The sequence below is a fragment of the Lutra lutra genome, chromosome 11 (genome assembly GCF_902655055.1).
Source record: "Lutra lutra chromosome 11, mLutLut1.2, whole genome shotgun sequence".
NCBI lineage: Eukaryota > Metazoa > Chordata > Mammalia > Carnivora > Mustelidae > Lutra > Lutra lutra.
Window position 1 is genome coordinate 107,526,867 of NC_062288.1, and position 17,679 is coordinate 107,544,545.

The 17,679-nt window shown below is 59.2% G+C and overlaps 1 protein-coding gene across 1 annotated transcript in view; it reads right to left on the reverse strand.

Moving 5' to 3' along the window:
- Positions 1–17,679, reverse strand: part of PTPRN2 (protein tyrosine phosphatase receptor type N2) — a 730,665-nt gene that overhangs the window by 41,998 nt on the left and 670,988 nt on the right. The window contains 1 exon segment of the mRNA XM_047695171.1: positions 4,739–4,812. Within this exon segment, the coding sequence (XP_047551127.1) occupies positions 4,739–4,812 (74 nt within the window).

A 17,679-nucleotide genomic window follows, 5' to 3' on the forward strand; every position in this document is an offset into this window, starting at 1 on the left:
AAATTTACTCTCCTGATGCCAGGGTTTAAGGAGAGATTTAAAATCCTCTGTGTTTAAAGACAGTAAGAAGACATTTCCCAATACAATGAAAAAAGGAGGCATTTTCAACCTCACGTGGTTGTGTGGCAGCCCACGGAGGTGTTGGCTGTCCACCCCACAGCCACGGTAAGACCCGGCCCCGCGCTGGGGTTGACGCTGCTGCGGGGGCCGCCAGCTCTGCATCCGGGCATCCTGGCAGAGACGACGGCCGTCAGCACGAGCGGGCACGGGGCCCACCTTGGAATTACGCGGCCCCTGGAAGAGCGGATGCAGGTCAGTCCCACAGAACAGCCGTGGGACGCCGGCGGGGGTGGGGCGGGAAACTGCCTTTTCTGCCTCTGGTCTGTGAGTCCCGATTAAGACCGGACCTCGTTTTCAGAACGTGCGTTTGTTGGGGGCCACAGCTATGTACAAAAACCCCGTCTCTTTCCAGCAATTTTGCGTGAGAAGTAAACCCCACCTCCTTTTCAAATGTGGGTTTTTGCCCAAAGCAATTTAGAGAGACCAGATTCAAAAATCGTCAGTGTGTTCAAACTAGCACCCTTAGTTGCTTTCAGACTGAGAAATCTGTGATTAAAAGTGAAAACCCGAGCAGGGCTTCAGGAGGGTAAACAAGGCGACCCACGGCGGTTGGTGTCCGTGGTCCGCCGTGGCAGGGGAGGGCGTGGACAAGGCCCACAGTCTCCCAGTCCCCTCGGCCACGGCCACGCGGCTGCCACTTGGCAGACAGTAGGCAGCGTAACGATCACAGAGTGGCGGAACGTGTCATCCAACCGTTTAACAAGAATTCACAGACGATTAGGATTACTTCATTCTGCGCACATTCTGTTGAAGAGAAAATAGTTCTGGGCAGAAATGCTTTGTATGTGCAGCAAGTATCAGGCAGCAGGAGGCTTTCTCACAGTTTTGGGCAATCTTTAACCCAAAAAGAGTAAAGCAAATACTTGACTAAGTGAACAGGAGCTTATATTTAAGACCTCCAAGGCAGGAGGAGCTCCCCTGTTCTTGGCAGAGAGCACTCCACTCGTGCGCACGTATGCTCACACATGTCCGCTCTGGGACAGGGGAGGAAGTCAGCGGCTCTGTCTGGCCCTGCGGTCAGGGCCGCAAGGCGGGGTGGGGTGGAGGGGAGGCTGCACACATGACCCCGTGGCCCGGCGGCTCTGGGAAGCCACGTGCATCCAGTGCGGACTCCCCTGTGCGGCGCCGTGGGCGTGTGTTGCCAGTAACCTTGAGGCTATTGGTCAAAGCCCGTGCGGTTCGTGCCACGCCCTCAGGTGGCCTTCTCCCCCGTGGACTGCGGGAGACAGAACGGCCCCCGAAATCAGACAGGACTTACGCCCAGTGACTGCATAGCAGGCGAGGGCCATGGGGTGCAGGTCCCAAGTACGACTCACACCACCATTTTGCTCTCACAGACTGTGTTGAATCCACTGTCCATATGGCCGGCAGGGTACGGAGACGTGTGTTCCCATGAATTTCTAAATGCACAGGCCCCGCAAAGCAGTCCTAGCCAACTGCTCAAGGCTGTGCAATGCCAGTTAGAAAGGGGTGCGAGCGGCTTTCAGAAACTCTAACCTGCGTTACAAACTCGGCAACAATGTCCCCAGTAGTACGAACAAAACAGACTTTTAACCTCAGGCATTGAGCGTGCCAAGACCAGGGACCCACGTCCTGAAGCCATGGAGAGCTCGGGGGAGAAGCTGGCGGGCTGCCCGCCGCTGCGTCCTGCGGGGACAGCCAGCTCCGTCCGGCACAACCCTCGTCTTGACCACAACCCGGGGAGCAGTGTGGGGCCAGGCCTCTCACCCCAAGCTTTCAGAGCGTAAACACGCACGTCTTCCTTCTCTATTCCTATCTGGCTGCCCCACATCTGTTTTTTCTAAACTTTAGAGCAAACTTCACAGACCATTTTCTTCAAAACGAGTATGAAGCCAGAGTTTCCAAGTCCATTTTCTAGACACCCAGTCTTTGTAGGGGAATTCATTGAGAAACGGTCACTTCCGTAGTTGATGTGAGAGAGGCTATTTAGGCGCTGAAGCTGTTTTCATATTTTTTTCTTCTGAGTTGGGATTCAAGTAAATTATAAAGTAAAACATACACACAGAGCTGCTTGCGTGTAAGTGTTTTCCGAGAACCAGAGAGTCGGCTCCTGTATTTGGCCTGTTTCTATGATATTCACGACACCACACCGGTCACCCTTCCCTGAGGGGTCCAGATGCGCCCCTCACATTAGTTAAATGTGTTCTGAATTAAAACATTCAACAACTTTCTCCCTCCATACACAGCGGAAGGAAGAGTAAGTTTATTTTCGAGTGGGGGCAATTTCAGACCCATCCCTGGTCACGACGTGTGGTTTTTCAAGCACATGGTGTGGCAGGCATGTTAACGACCTGCCTCAGTCCACATCCTCGGGAAGAGCCGGGCACCCCCCACGTCCCCCCACGTGCTGGGTGGGAGCATGGAATTCCCCATTCACTTCCAGGACCCCTGCTCTCAAAGCCAAGACCACACGTGGCTGGCACGTGGATGACTTCCCTGGAGTTCAGTGGGACTAAGGACGACACGACGGGTGTAACCGTCATAGTTTCATCCCGCACAGCCAGGGTCTTCTTGGGCTGCAACTGAGCTCTCCGTTCAAGCGCAGCTGGGAAGCTCGTTATCACCGTCCCCCAGTCATTTCAGAAAGGTACCGCGGTTCATTCTTACGACCCAAATGAGGAAAAAGAGAATTGTGGCGTGAAATGAACAGGAACCATAAACGATGGCCTAAATCCCCGCTCTCTCCTGGCCTCGCCTCCCGACCCAAGCCCCGGCCCCGTGGGGTCAGGGTTGGGGGGTGTTGTCCCGTGTTTCCCACAACGGAGGTGCGGGGTGTGGGAGCAGCTCGGGCCCCATGGGAGCGCCAGCCGTGTCCAAGGAGGACACGGCTTCCGCACAGACACGTCTCTTCAGCCGGACGGTGGGACGTTGGAACCCGTCAAATAGATGCGGCAGTGGGGGGAGGCTGGACGCGCCCCCAACTCTGAACGCTCACCTTTTAGCTTGAAAATAACAGCTCAGCTCTCTTCCCGGCCCAGTCACATGGTTCACGCTCGGGACGAGGAGCCCAGCAGGAGGACATGGTGCTCCAGGCAGATCTGCACTGCCAGCCCCGTGGCCCACCGCGGGGGACCACGTCCAGGCCCTCACCACGGCCTCCCTCCCAGAAACCCTGCTCTACCCGCAGGAGAGGCTGCACACCCGTGAGGCTTTGGCTTGGCTCTGAATCAGCATCGACAGAAACTACTGAGCCCAGTGGGGCATTTTTTGAGAGAGACTGGCTCAGGATGGGAACCTTGAAGACACGGGTGGGGCCAGTCCTTGCGGCCTCCCTGCACTGGTGGAAACAGCCACTCCTTACCAGCAACCGCGGGAGCCGAGGTCTGGGCTCAGAGGGAGGAGACGGAGCAGCGGACCAGCCCTTAACCCGCTTTCTCGCGGTGAGGACGCTACCCTGTGCTCCCGCTGTGCACCGTGAGGGCCAGGGGGCGGGCTCTGACCCACGGCACCCTGGGCTCCTAGGAGTACACTTGTACGCTGGGCGCCCTGGAGATACATTGAACCAGCAGCTACTAGAAGGTTCTGAAATCAGAGGGCGAACGTCCTCAGGGAAAGCTACTGCCCGAACGCAAGGTTTTGTCAGGACGCCTCGGGGTGTGTCCTGAACACCGACGAGTCACCGCCTCCCTCGGCCACCCACAGGTCACCGGCAAGACCCCCGAGCTGGGACGCTATGCGCACTGCTCCCGGGAACGCAATCTGAGGCTTTACTGAGACGTCCTGACGCCTCCCTGGTGACCAACCCAATGTCCCCCGAAATCCCCGCTCACTCCCAATCCCTGCCATCAGCCACGCTGCCCAACACTCCCGCCGCGGAGGCGCGGTTCACCGGCCTCCCACTTAGCTCACTCGAAATTCACCCTGGGAAGCCAGGCTGAGCACCGTGCAGGCTGGCCTCTGACCCGTCACTCTCCGGCTGCTCCGACCTCCCCTCCCGCCGCTCTCCCTCGGGGCTCACACAGGCATGGGCTGCGGGGGCTCCTCGGGGAGCTGGGTGCCGTGGGTCACGGGGTTCCCCAGGGGTTCTGCTCGCAGGACGCCTGGCCCCGGGAGGCACCACCCCGCGCACGGCTCGCTGCTTGTCTTAGGGGGGTGCACCTGGAAACAGCCGCAGGGACCAGCCCGCGCGTCTGCCTCGGTGCCGCCAGCTTTTCCACGAGGGCAGGGCTGGGGGCTGATTGTTTCTGCTGACCTGAACACACAGGGAACAAGTGGGTCTGGAAAGGAGAAACGCCCCAGAGTTTCCTGAAAGCCGTGGGTTCCCTCAGAAAACCAGCGGCCGCTCTTCCTGGGCCCCCAAGCCAGGGCCTCAGGACTGCTCTCGCCTGGGGAGGACCCGGCCCAGGTCGGCTGGTTGAGAGGACTCACCTGGTTAGGATTAACGGCCAGTCGGAGCCGAGTTGCCTGGCAAATACTAATTACGGGGTTCACGAGTCACGTGGTTGAGCCCAGTGCCTGGCTGAGACCACCTAGCTCCCTAGTCACGAGTTGAGGCAGGCCACCCGCTCAAGACAAACCACCTAGTTGACTAGTCACCCGGTGGACACGACGGGGGCTCATGACTGAGGACAGGTGGGGCCCCCAGGCAGGTACTCACGATGGGGCTGGCGTTGATGTAGTCCGAGTTGCTGTGGCTGTTCTCGGATTTCAGCAGGATCCTGGAGTGATCGTCTGCAAGCAGAGGCAGGAAGTTAGATGAGTGCACAGGCCGGTGTCCCCAGGGGCCACACAAGGGGACAGCAGGCACCGAATGCCCTTCAAGGGCTGCCAACTGCCATGCTGGTGTCCCTCCTTGGGCTCTGCGGAGGCCACTACAGGTCACATCCCCCCCGTCCTCCATTCACGCTCCTTCAGCCTCAGGGTGGAGAAGTGGGGAGTGTGGCAAGGGACACTGCATTTCATCAGGCAGAACCGAGGTATCCTCGGGTTTTTCTTAGAATCGGGCACCAGGGTCAGGGGTTCCACTGCAGGAGTTTCTCTGGGGTCTTCCTTCAGCCAGCGGACACATGTGGCCACACACAGCAGACACGTTTCTACGTGAATACCCAGGTATCAGCCAACTGTTCTCTGTACACAATTTTGTGGTCTGGAAACAGTTCTGTTCTGGAGATGACAGTTTTCTTTTATTTTTTTTTTTTAAGATTTTATTTATTTGACAGAGAGAGAGATCACAAGTAGGCAGAGAGGCAGGCAGGGAGAGGGGGAGGCAGGCTCCCTGCCGAGCAGAGAGCCCTATGTGGGGCTCGATCCCAGGACCCTGAGACCATGACCTGAGCTGAAGGCAGAGGCTTGACCCACTGAGCCACCAGGCGCCCCAACAGTTTCCTTTTAAAGAAAGAACAGAAGGAATAGAAACTGTGGCTGAAGAAGGAAGGGGGTTGCACAGGGGGGGCCTGAAGCGCGCCCCAGCACTTGACGGACGCAGTAGCCAGACGCCTCCGGGGATCAGCTCCACGGCATCGCCACCGCTTAGTGCGTTTGGTCCATGAATTATTTTTCATTCTGTTTCTGGAATAACCTCCCTCCTGCACACAGTGACACCCCTCTTTGCCTATTTTCGGAAACTTCCCAAGCTGCACCGTCAGAGGGACGCAGAGGAGGGATGGCGGGAAGCAGGGTGGTGCCCGTTCCGACTGGTTACAGGCTCGGGGGGGGGGGGTGACACCCACGACAGTCCCTCCTTCCTCCCGCCTCCCCTGGATGTGCAGCCTCCTTCTCTGTCCTCTTCGAGGCGCAGCTGAGAACTGAAGGCCACCAAGCCTGGCAGCACGCTCAAGCCTGTTCTCTTGGCTCCAGTCAGTGCCTCCGGGCGCCACACACAGCACCACCTTTTTCTTCTGAGAAACCAAAGACAAGCTGGCTGGTGCCTTGGAAGCCAGGGTCATGGGGGCCTGTGAGTATCTGACCTCAGTCCCGCATCCCGGCAGAGCGTCCGTTCCAGGCTCCCAACCCGGAGAGCCGCTCGGGCGGTGGGGCAGGGAAGTCTGCAGACCGTGCTGCGGTTTAGACTTTCATTTCTCTAGAAGGTTTTACTTAAAAAAATTTTTTTTGTCAACAACTCTGGGGCTTGGAAACTTGGCGAGTCTGCTGGACTGGACGTCATCCCATCGGTTCTACTGAGATCCTGACTTTAGTTTTTTCCAGTAAAGATGAGATAGATGAGGAATGTTGAGAGATGAGGAAGGGCGCACGCATTGCGTGACACCTTTATGTACGTGTAAGGTCTCTACCCAGGGGTGCTCGGAAGGATTTATGATGGCAGCTGCGGGGGCGTCCCCTATGGCGTGAATAATGATACAAAAATCCCAGGTGCTCAACGTCTTGGGTTCCTGCACACACTCTTGAGACAGTGAAAATTGGCAGTGGCAGGAAATTGAAATAAAATTTACCAGAAAAATCGGTCAACTCTGACACCTTAATACGCCGCAAACCCTACTGCGCAGGATACACGCAGGACGCTGTTCCCCGTGTTGCTCCCACCTCTCTCGCAGCTGTGACCCGCAGCTTGGAAACTTCCGCTCAGCCCTGCACGTTCGCACACTGTCACTGAAGGAACCTGGCTGACGGCTGAGACTCAGGCAAACCGCCCCGAAACCCACACTCCCCCAAGGACATACGGAAGCATGTGCGGAGGTTGCTGTGTCCAAGGGTCACAGGACACTCACGGCTGGCGCCTCGCCGCGCAGATGCAGCGACCAGGACAGAGAAGCTTCACCGTCCTCCCTACCTTCCTGGCTCTGGGATGCTGGCAGCCGTCAGTCACCTTTGAACTCCAGCCCCCTCCCCTTCCTCGTCTGTCTCCTTATTTTATGTCAACTCAATTAGCCAACATGTAGAACATCATTATTTCAGACGTAGCGTTCAGTGATTCATTAGTTACGTGTAACACCCAGTGCTCATCACAACACGTGCCGTCCTTCGTGCCCATCCCCCGCTGGCCCCCTCCCCCCCGTCCTCCCCTCTGAAACCCTCAGTTTGTTTCCCAGAGTCAAGAGTCTCTCATGGTTTGTCTCCCTCTCTGACTTCTTCCCATCTGTTTTCTCTCCGTCCCCCTATGGTCTTCCGCGCTATTCTTTACGTTCCACGTAAGAGCAAAACCATATGATAATTGACTCTCTCTGCTTGACTAATTTCACTCAGCATCATCTCCTCGGGTCCCGTCCATGTCGGTGCAAAAGTTGGGTGTTCATCCTTTCTGACGGCTGAGTATACTCCATTGTATATATGGACCATGTCTTCTTCTTCTTCTTTTTTTTAAAGATTTTATTTATTTATTTGAGAGAGAGACAGTGAGAGCATGAGCAGGGAGAAGGTCAGAGGGAGAAGCAGACTCCCCGCAGAGCTGGGAGCCCGATGCGGGACTCAATGCTGGGATTCCGGGATCATGACCTGAGCCAAAGGCAGGCGCCCAATCAACTGAGCCACCCGGGCGTCCCTGGACCACATCTTGATCCATTCGTCTGCTGAGGGGCATCTCTGCTCTTTCCACAGTTTGACTATTGTGGCCATTGCTGCGATGAACACTGGGGTGCAGGTGCCCCTTCTTTTCACTACGTCTGTATCTTTGGGGTAACTACCCAGTAGTGCACCTGCTGGGTCATAGGGAAGCTCTATTTTTAACTTTCTGAGGAACCTCCACATGGTTTTCCTGAGTGGCTGCACTGGTTGGCATCCCCTTGTCCCAGCATAAAAGAAGCTGCGTTTGTGCAAGGCCATTTGGCTCTTTAGGATGACAGGCTGCCATCTTGGTCTGTTGGGTTTCTGGATGAAGTCGCTTTCCTTCCCTCACCACCCTGCCTCTCGGCTTACTGGCCTGTTGCACGGAGAGCAGATGGAGCCTGGCCCCGGTCCGCAGGGCGGTGCCTCACGCACACGTCAGGCTAGAGACCGTGCTGTGCTGCTCAGACACGGGCACAGTTTCCGCAGGACACTCGGTCTCCCGCTGCAGCCCACACAGGATTCTGAAATAAAAAAAAGTGGCACTTTTGGCTGCTTCTAAAGGGTTCCAGAGAGCTTCCCGGGGGCCCTGCCGCATTGGAAACACGTTCGCCACAGCAACCTCCGGCGCTGTTGATCGCAGCAGTGGGGATCCCTCCCGACTGTCCGAGAACCTTTTACAAAGAGCAGGGTCACGGGCGAAGGGACGGGAGGGGTCTAGGGAGGAAGAACCACAGCCCCCGATTTCTGGCCTCAGGGGGCACGCTGCGAAGACCCCAAGCATCGCCCAGCTGGACAGGTGCAGGCCTGGGGGCTGCTGGGCGCCCTTCACGTTGGGTGCACCGGCCCAGGGAATCCCAGCCCAGCTGGGGTTTCCGGTTAGCACGTTAGCGCCGCACAAAGTGGGAGTCTCGGTGGCATGAACACGCTGTCCGGCATTGCACTCGGCGCTCAGAGCTCTTCACGTGGACGGCTGAGGAGACAGGCCGTTTGGCGCGCCCGAGCCTGGCAGGGAGCACGGGCTGTGTTTCGTGCAGCCCCGGGAAGCACTGTTTCAGCCATGCTCACTTCCTCCGGGCCGCGCTTTCCAAGCCCCCGTTGAGTCTGGGATGAGGACCTGGAAGGCCTCAGAGTTCCGTTGCCGCCCATCACACACCTGACTTTGGCAGCAACACGCTCATTTCAGGTTAACGGTGATCGGGTTTTGTTTTTAACGTGGGGTGCCGGGGTGCTCATAGGTCAGCGTCTGCCTTCGGCCCAGGTTATGATCCTGGGGTCCCTCGATTCGAGTCCCACGTCGGGCTCTCTGCTCCTCCCTCCCCTCATACTCTTCCTCCACGACTCTCTCTCAAATAGTTAATAATAACATCTTTAAAAATAAGATCCGGGCCATCTGAAACCTCCCTCTGGAGCAGCCGGAGCTGCCCCAGAAGGGTCGAAACCCAGCAGAGGGGCACTGCCGTTGCCGGGACAGCCCGGGGGACTTTGATGGGTTGGGCAACTGTTCATCTTTTTAAAACGGCTGACGTGGGGGCCAGTGATGTGTTAGGACGTCAAGCTGCCATCAAGCGGAGTCGGGCTGCCTGTAGTCTTTATGTGGCCCGACGGGATCGCAGGGTCCTCAAGGTCACTTGAGCACACTGGAGGCGCGGGGGCAGGGCTCGTGAGCAAATGGTCCTTGCCCTCGCCTGTACTCCCCTGACCGAGCACGGCCCGCGTGAACACGCAGCCCTGCCCTGGAAGTAGACATGGGGGCCCCAACCGCGGAGCGAGACACATAGCCCCCTGGGGTCTGCGCTTCGACTGAGAAGGCCGTGTGTTCTCCCCGTGGCTTGCAGACCTTGCTCAGGAGCCAGGAAATGGGAACTCAGCGTCCTCCTGTCTGTATTAGGCCCGAGATGGAGCTGTTTCCTTTCATGAGGTCCACAACAGTGAGCTTTGTCAGGGAGCGGGAGGAGAAAGACCACTACGCAATGAGGAAACTTGTTACCTACGGTACGTTCCTTTTCTCAATTCCTTGCTCAAGCGTCTTCAGTGCTCTCCCGCTCAAGAGTAGTTCACACACACACACCCACACACCCACACACACAGAACCTTTCTTCTTCTGGGAATGCGGTGCCACAGATAGAAGGGGGTCTGTGTCCCCATTTTAGGTTGAACTGATTTTCATAATTGCCAACAGAAGAAAAAGTTCTAGAAGTTCTTCTTGATATGAGTGGGACAAAGAGCACGTGAAGACAGCCCAGGGTACATCTGTAGGGCTATGGCCGAACCGCAAGTGGGGCACGTCCGCTCTCGCTGTCGTCTACAACATGTCCACATGAGCTGCTCAGGACGGTGTGTGAGGCTTCCTTATAACCTGTCCTGTGGCACTAGGGTCCTGTTTCTTTAGGCTTCTGCTTATGTCATTCGTGCCAAGTGAGCCGATCCACGTGGTCGATGACCTTCACAGCACGAGCAAACGTGTTCCTGGACACTGGCTGCCTTCAGATGAGGCATGTGTGGGGTCCTGGTGGACACTGGCACCGCGTGAGGGAAGTCTTCGCCGAGCGCTCTGCCACGTCCCTGTGGGGGCCTCCCACTGCTTCATGACTTTCTCTCCTGCTGGCTGCTGTTCCCTTAACTTCGGCGGTGCGGCTGGCAGAAATGCGGACTGTGTCCGGTGACCCCCAGCGCCATGTGCTGTGGAGTCGGGGCTCTGGTCTTTACGGAGACCTGCTACCCAGGGAAGCTCAGCGGTGTCTGCAACCCCGTTTCTCCCTGGGTTTCGCGGGTCCGTGGACGGTCTGGCACACTGTGAACACAGCCTACGGCTCTCTGCTGCCACCGGCTCCCAGCCGCTAAAGCTGGTCTAGCGATCCTGGCCAGTTCCGCATGGTAACGTCCTTGTTGATTTGGACTTGGCATTGTTGAGCAAAGCTATAAACGTCTGCAGATTGGTTTCAAGACTGAGTAGCCACAAGGACAGCATGCCTCTTTGCAGACCCGGGAAGCGGAAGACCACAGTGAGGTCAGGAAACAGGCCTGCTCTCAAGCGTAAGTCTTCCAGAAAGGCTGGCTCAAGCTTCTTCCCGTGGCCTTCCCTTCCTCAGTAAGTAAGTGGGTGCTCTGCTCTCAGGTAAGTGTGCTGGAAACCCTTAGCTCAAACTCTAAAGATCTCCAAACCTCCCAGAAGAGAAAGCAATGGGGTTCCGCTCAGCGCCCTCGGATCAGCACACGATGCTGCGTTTGGGTGGTCTCCGTGGTGAGGTCCCAGTCACGGCGCCCTCCCGCATCCGGAGCTGGTGAGGGAATTCGGCCCATCCTGCCACCCTGCCCGTCACCCAGCACAGAGCCTCATGTCGGCCTCCAGCTCCGGATGCAGCTAGGAGAGGCCTCGGAGCCCCATGATGGCCTGGTCTGCCTCGTGGTGGCCACATTGCCACTGGTCTCTCAGAAAGAAATCCCCATATTGGACGGGCAGCTTGCTCTCCAGGGGAATGACAGTGCAGAGGAGGACGAGGGCCGGTCCATGGCAGGACAGCTGTGCACGGGCCTCACCCGCCACGGCACAGCCCTGGGGACAAGGCACCTGTGTGCACAGCGTGTGTGCAGAGCACGGCAGAAGCAGGAACCGACCCAGGGGTTCCCGGTGTCTGGGGCCTTGCACTGACCACCCAGCCCTGTGGGGCCAAGTGTTGACCCGTGTGACCCTTGTCTGCTGGCGTCCCCACCCCAGGGCCCTCGGGCCCCACGTGGAGTGTCTGGTGTCCTTACATGGAGAGGCGGTCACGGAATGAAGACAACGTGGGAGATGTGGAGCCAAGCCTGGAACAGGTGCTCCCTGAGAGCCTCCGACGTCGGTCCCGGAGCCGAGAGCTGCTGTCGCTGCTGTGGCCTGTGGTCTGGGGCGCCCCGGGCCACACACCTGGAGTCGGGTCTCCGTCCCGCTCCAGTTTCTGCACAACTGGCTGGCCTTCCCCTTGCCAGGCTTGTTGCCTGTTCTCTGACGCAGTTTCCCCGTCTCTCGCAGCGAGACCATCAGGAAGGGGTGCCGGCGGCGGGAGAGGATCCGGATTCTCCGAGAGTGCTCGGCAGAAGGACGTGGGGTCGCACCTGGAGCCCGGCCTGAGTGGGGGAGTGGGCGCTGGCCCTGCCCGGACGCCGCGGCAGGTGGAAGGAGCGCTCTTCTCACACTGGTGTCAGGGTCATGGCTGCGGAGCGCACTCGCAGGGAGCCACGTCCGATGCGGAGGGCAGAGCCGAGGGAGGCCGTGCGGCTGGCATCTCGCGGAACGGGGCTGCACGCACACCCGTGACGAGAGCGGACGCCACGCGAGCACAGCCACGCCATCCGCACGATTCCGCTGAGCCTTGCAGCCAGCACCCACGGATTTCACCTCTGATCGTGCGAGGAACCACGGCACACACGTGGCCGGGACAAGGGAATGCACGGTGCGCAGGTGGTGGAGGGTGCGGCTCCCGCAGCCCCACGTTGGGCAGTCACACACATTCGAACAACAGAGCTGGGTTTGTGGGGAGCACAGCTGCCCCCAGAGCACAATCCCACCTGCACCCGTGCTGACGGGGGACTGGAGCCCCTTGGGGGTGGGTGGTGGGCCTAAGCCATCGTCTTCGAGGACAGTCCTGACATCTGAAGGGGACCCAGGTGGACGGAGTGTCCCCTGACCGTTGGCGATGCTGAGACAATATTATTACCCCCACGCCTTGCACACTTCGGATGCTTCTGGAAAAGTAAGAGAGAGAGCATGGCAGGAAACTTGCTGATTAACGTAACAGAACTGGGGAGCAACTCCCAGACACCCCACAGAACTAACCCTTTCCACAGGGGAAGGGGTGTGGCCCTGGGGACAGTGGACCACGAACAGACGTGGGAGCAGCTTCTGGCTTCCTCTGTCCCTGCGACTTGGCCCGAGCGGCCAGCACCTCCCCCAGGGTCAGAGGGCGCCACGCGGGCGAGGTCAGCGTTCCTGCTGAGGGAAGGCCGGCGTCCAACGGTGTCTTCTGGACCTTTCCCTGTGCGATGATGCGAGCGCTCTCCACAGAAACGGGACTGAAGTGGACGAGGAGACGGGGTGAGAGGCAGCAGAGGGGAAGGTGGTGGAGGGAGGGAAGCGTGGGGCTGGGGATGGGAAGTGCAGCTTCGAATCCTGATTTCCCGAGGTCCTGGGAGCCCACGGTGGAGCGTTGCTACTCACCCGCACTGACTTCTAATGAGGAAAACATCGCTGAACTCATGGCAACCTTGAGAGGAACGTGGCCAGCTCATCCTGAAGTGTCAGGTTGCCAGAAAGAGAACCCTGGCTGGAGGAGAGAACTTTGTTCCAGAGATCCTAGAAGGGAGCCCAGCTCCAGAGACGGGATCACTCGGCGTCAGGGTCCCGAGGGCACGGCTGCAAATATCGGGGTAACAAAGGGACAGATGCCCAGAGCAGCAGGACGTGTGGGATTTCGAAGGCCACGTGTGGTCGTCCATCCAAGGAAGGGGTCAAGCAAGGGTGTAGACCTCATAGGAGAAGTGCCAGGAAGGCTGACGCCCTCCGTGGGTTGATGGTGGAAAACACAGAGGATGATGACTGACCACCTTTTTGGCTGCGCTCATTTAAACCTAAAGATCTCACCAGGTACGAAGCCTCTGTCTGGTGCAGAGGAAGCCATGTTAACAGGCGATTTGGAGAAAATGTATTCGATTACGGCTCTGCCTGGACCATCTCTTTCCAAACCCGGAAGGGCAGAGACAGGGGGTTGAGGGACGGTCGGCGGATGCTGCTCACTGCCAGTCCGGTGATCGAGCTCAGGCGTTCACGAGTCTTCCGGGGAGGCCACAGAAGCACGCTCGCAGCTCATGTTCACGGCGGCCACTGGAGATGTGGAGACTGGCACGGCCGCTCTCAGGCCCACGGTGCCCCTGGGCCCCGGGCCTCGGTTTTGAGACCAGAACGGGATGGGGCTGGCATTGGGCGGGGGGGGGTGGGCAGCAGGTGAGCTCCTGGTGGACCTGTCGGGACGGTCAGACTCCCAGCCGGGCCGTTCACGACGCTGGAATGGGAATGTGGTTGGTGGGAGAGCGGCTTCATTAGGGACGAGTCACGTCAGAAAACAAAAGGGGCTGTTTTCACAAGACCCACAGGAGGGAAGCTCCACCTGCCTACATCGTGGTCACGCACTGCCGTCCGCAGGTGCCCGAGGTGCTGGCGATGGGCCAGAACGAGAGGCTCAGCTTCTAGCTGTAGCAACAGGGTTGTAGGAACGTAGGAGAACGGAACATCCTTATTTTTAGGAGGCACAGGCTGAAGTATTTACGTGGATGTCACGATGCCGAAAGCTCACTTTGAAAGAGTTCAGCCAAAAAATGGGTAAAGCACGAACACGCCGAGGAAAATCAGCACAAGACTGGCCAGCAGCCGGGCGGTGGGTGTGCAGACCGCCGCCCGAGGTCACTTCTCCTTGACGGTTTTAAAGCTTCCACAATAAAACACGTGGAGGAAAGACGTATGGCTGGTGATGTTTCTTTGCCAGGGCTCCTGGGCTGGCCTGCATGGGAATCCCTCCAGGTCGGGTCTCGCTGCTGGCAGCCTCGGGCCACTTGCTTCCCCTTCTTAACCTCTGGCTCTTCTACAGACAATGGGGGACAGAGGACCGGAGCCTCCCGGGGCTCACGTCTGCGGCTTCTACCCCGTGTCTACACGCAAGTACTGGGTGAGCATCTTGTCCCCGGGATGGCCGAGCAAGGCTGGATGTGAAGCCCTTGCTCTCCGCGGGCCACCGAATGTCCCGGCCCAGACCTGTGTCCGCGTGGGGGGCCTGGGTAAGGCAGAGCCCGTATGGACCTCGTCGGATGTGTTGTTATAGATGGAGACACGTAAATCACATCTGTCCAACATGCAAACGGCAGAAAGCTGACAGGGGAGGGAGCATGTGGAACCAGAAATTGAGCTCTTGTTGGCGGTGAGCAAGGACCCGCAGACTGAGCTGAGAGCAAAGTGTCTAAGTGGCACCTCAGTGAGGACAGGTGTGGACGGGCAGGGACAGGGCGGGGGGACGGGGCGGGGATGGGCAGGGACATCGGGCGACAGAGGAGATGAGCCGGCCTCACGGCTCGTGGAGTGCGTATGGCAAGGTGACTGTGGACGGGTTGGGCAGGAGGCACAGCCCCAGTCTGGGTGAGGGAGCCGGGGCCTATCCGGAGAGGGCGGCCTGGGCTGCTGGCAGGCAGCGTCGAGGCCCCAGACCTCACACCCCCGAGGTCAGTCTGTTCACAGCAGCGGCGGGGAGCGCAGGGAGCAGAGGCAGCTGGACCCCACGCAGCCCCACGAGCCTGCGGCCTGGCTCGGAGCAAAGGAGGAAAGGGAATATGAAATCCGAGCTGCGAGTGGTTAAGTTGAGCCGACGGTCACTGCAGCTCCTGACCTGACCGCCCAGGTCCTGGAGGCACGGGGGGTCAAGGACAGTACTCCTCGGTCCCCTCAGGACACGGCCTTGTTTCCTGAAACACTGTGTTTGCCTCTACCGGGCTTCCCTTCAAAACAAAATCCAGAACCCCGAAACGGGCCTCTGCCCCACACTGTACGGCTGCCCAGGACGACGTCTGCCTGGCGCGGCTGGGAATGTCCGCCGGGGTGTTTTCCTCAGCTCCGAGAGGCACAGGCCTCAGATGGGCCCGGACGCAGAAGGACGCGAAGGCAGGTGGAAGGCTCGGGGGCCGTGTGGGCTGTGTCCGGGCTCCGGGGAGCCACGGGGTCCAGCTGTTGGAGTCCGCAGACGCCGGCCGGCCCGTGCTGTGGAAGTCAGGCCGTCGCTCCGGCCGCCTACGTGGAGGAACCGCTGAAGGGCTTCCTTGCGTGGACAGGTGCGGAGGCAGGAGGACAGGAGGCTCCGACTGCGGGGGTCCTGCCTGGGGTATCCAAGAATCCGTCAGACCCAGCAACCAGGGAGCTCGGGGGAAGGGACAGGGCGGGTCACGGCACAACAAGTGGGTGCTGGGAAAGCCGGCTCCGGCTCCCTCCCGCCCGTGTGGGTGCCGGGAGGGGTGGGTTCTGCGCTCACGGCCCCAGTCCCTGCCCATGGGCCCTGCACTGGCCGGCAGAGGCCGGAGGCGTGGGGAGCCGATTCTATGCCATGGGGAGTGTGCGCGTCCGGCCACAGGAAACAGGGTTACGAAAGAGAAGGCAATTATCTCTGGTACAGTCTGACAAGACCAAGACGGTCCACGTCCCCACCCCTGCCCTGCTCAGGAAGGGGTGCAGGCTGAGACCCGACAGGAGGACTCCCCGATGAGCGGAGACGGTCAGAGGCATGCGGACAGGGTGGTCACTGCAAACACGTCTGTGCTAACAGCGGGCGGTCCCTGCCCGGACTTCCCAGACCAGCACAGCTGCGCCTTCAGGACCCGGGACAGCGAGGAGCCCGGCCGGGCTGCACCGCACCGGCCCCGTCTCCCCAGCGCCACGGGAAGAAGCAAGAGGCTCCTGTCAAAGGCCAGGTGTCAGGGCTCCCACGGCCTTGGGACAGGACACTCCACCATCACTAAGGTCCTGTGGGCACAGGGGCCCCATGGGCTGCTGCCGTGGTCTGGGTTCCCACTGTGGGAGGGGTGCTGGAGGAAGAAGAGGCTTTGAGTTTCAGTATTTACTGTTCGGGACCCAGTAGTCCAAGTAAGCGAGCAGACCTGGGGGATGTTCTGGGTAAGCCTGCTGGGCGTCCCTGTGCCCCAACCGCTGTGCGCCCGAGGCTCAGGTGGCAGCCTCCCCCCATCCCTGGCCAGGCCCTTTTTGAGCCCAGCAGCCTAGCTAGAGCCTCACACCTCCCAGCCTGTCAGTGGCCCCTGCACACAGTAGGCGCCTAATAAATACGTTAGTCGGTTGTGGGTTCTTTGTTACTTACCTTCTAAATATAGAAGCTCCTATTTTTATGTTGCTTTTAAAAATGTTTTAAAAAGATTTTATTTATTTGAGAGAGAGAGCAAGAGGTGAGGAGGGGCAGAGGCAGAGAGAGGAGGAAGCAGGCTCCCGCTGAGCAGGGAGCCCGATGTGGGGCTCGATCCCAGGACCCTGAGATCTTGACCTGAGCCGAAGGCAGATGCTTCCTTGGCCGAGCCTCCCAGGTGTCTGTAAAACCTCCTCTTTTTAAAGCCCATCACGGAAAACCCCTCAGACCTGGAAACGGAGGGCCTGGTCTGAGCCTCCAGGGAACGGTTAGAAAAAAATCACCCCCAGAAGGGCCTTCAGATGTCAAGGGTCTGTGGTGCCCGGGTCAGTATCGAAGGCAGTGCAAGGGGTCAGCTTTTAACACCCTGACCTGTGAGCCCGGTGGGGCTGCTGCCGTTTACCATCAGCACACGTCCCTCGGCCGGTGCCAGGCCAGGTGAGGGGGGACCATCGGGAGCATGTCGGGGGGCACCGTGCAGGCGGCAGTGCTGGCTTCCGGGGCGCTGGGACACAGCGTGTGGGACGCAGAGTGTGGCTTCGCTGTGTCCTCCAAAACGTCAGCTGACCAAGAACATTTTCCTATGTTTGAAGTGTGCCCGCCGGTTCCGCCTGCAGTTCCTGGGACGGGGACCGGGTCACTCGCGCACACGTCGGCCGTGCACGTGGGCGGCCTTCTGAGAGCGTCTGTTTCTGGCAGCCACTTGGGTCCCAAGCGCGCCTCGCACGCCTGTCCTCTCCGAAGGGGTCCTACCTTCGTCAGGCTCGAGCCTGGCCTGAGACCTGCTGGAACACGGGAGCTTGCTGTGTTTCTTAGCCGCGTGGCTGAGAAAGGGTCCTGGCGGCCAGGCAGGGGCAGACCAGGCCGGTCTGTTTCTGGCCTCTGCGTGGGCCTGTCTGTCCGAGTCACACCACATACAACACGTAATCTAAGACCGTCTCCTACTGGATGCGAGTTGATTAAAGCGCTGGTCTCTCTGTGTCTGCTTCCTGGTGCTGGTCTGCGCAGAGAGCGGGCTCTCCGTGACGTGGTCTCGGCTCGCGGGAGGCTGGCGGGCATCTGCGGACCCTCCCCCACCCCGGGCCCACAGCACTGACTGTCCTCAGGGCTCAGAGCTTCCCAGGACGACGGGAGGATCGCAGTCAGACGAAGGGGAGGCTCCACGAGGGTAAGAAAC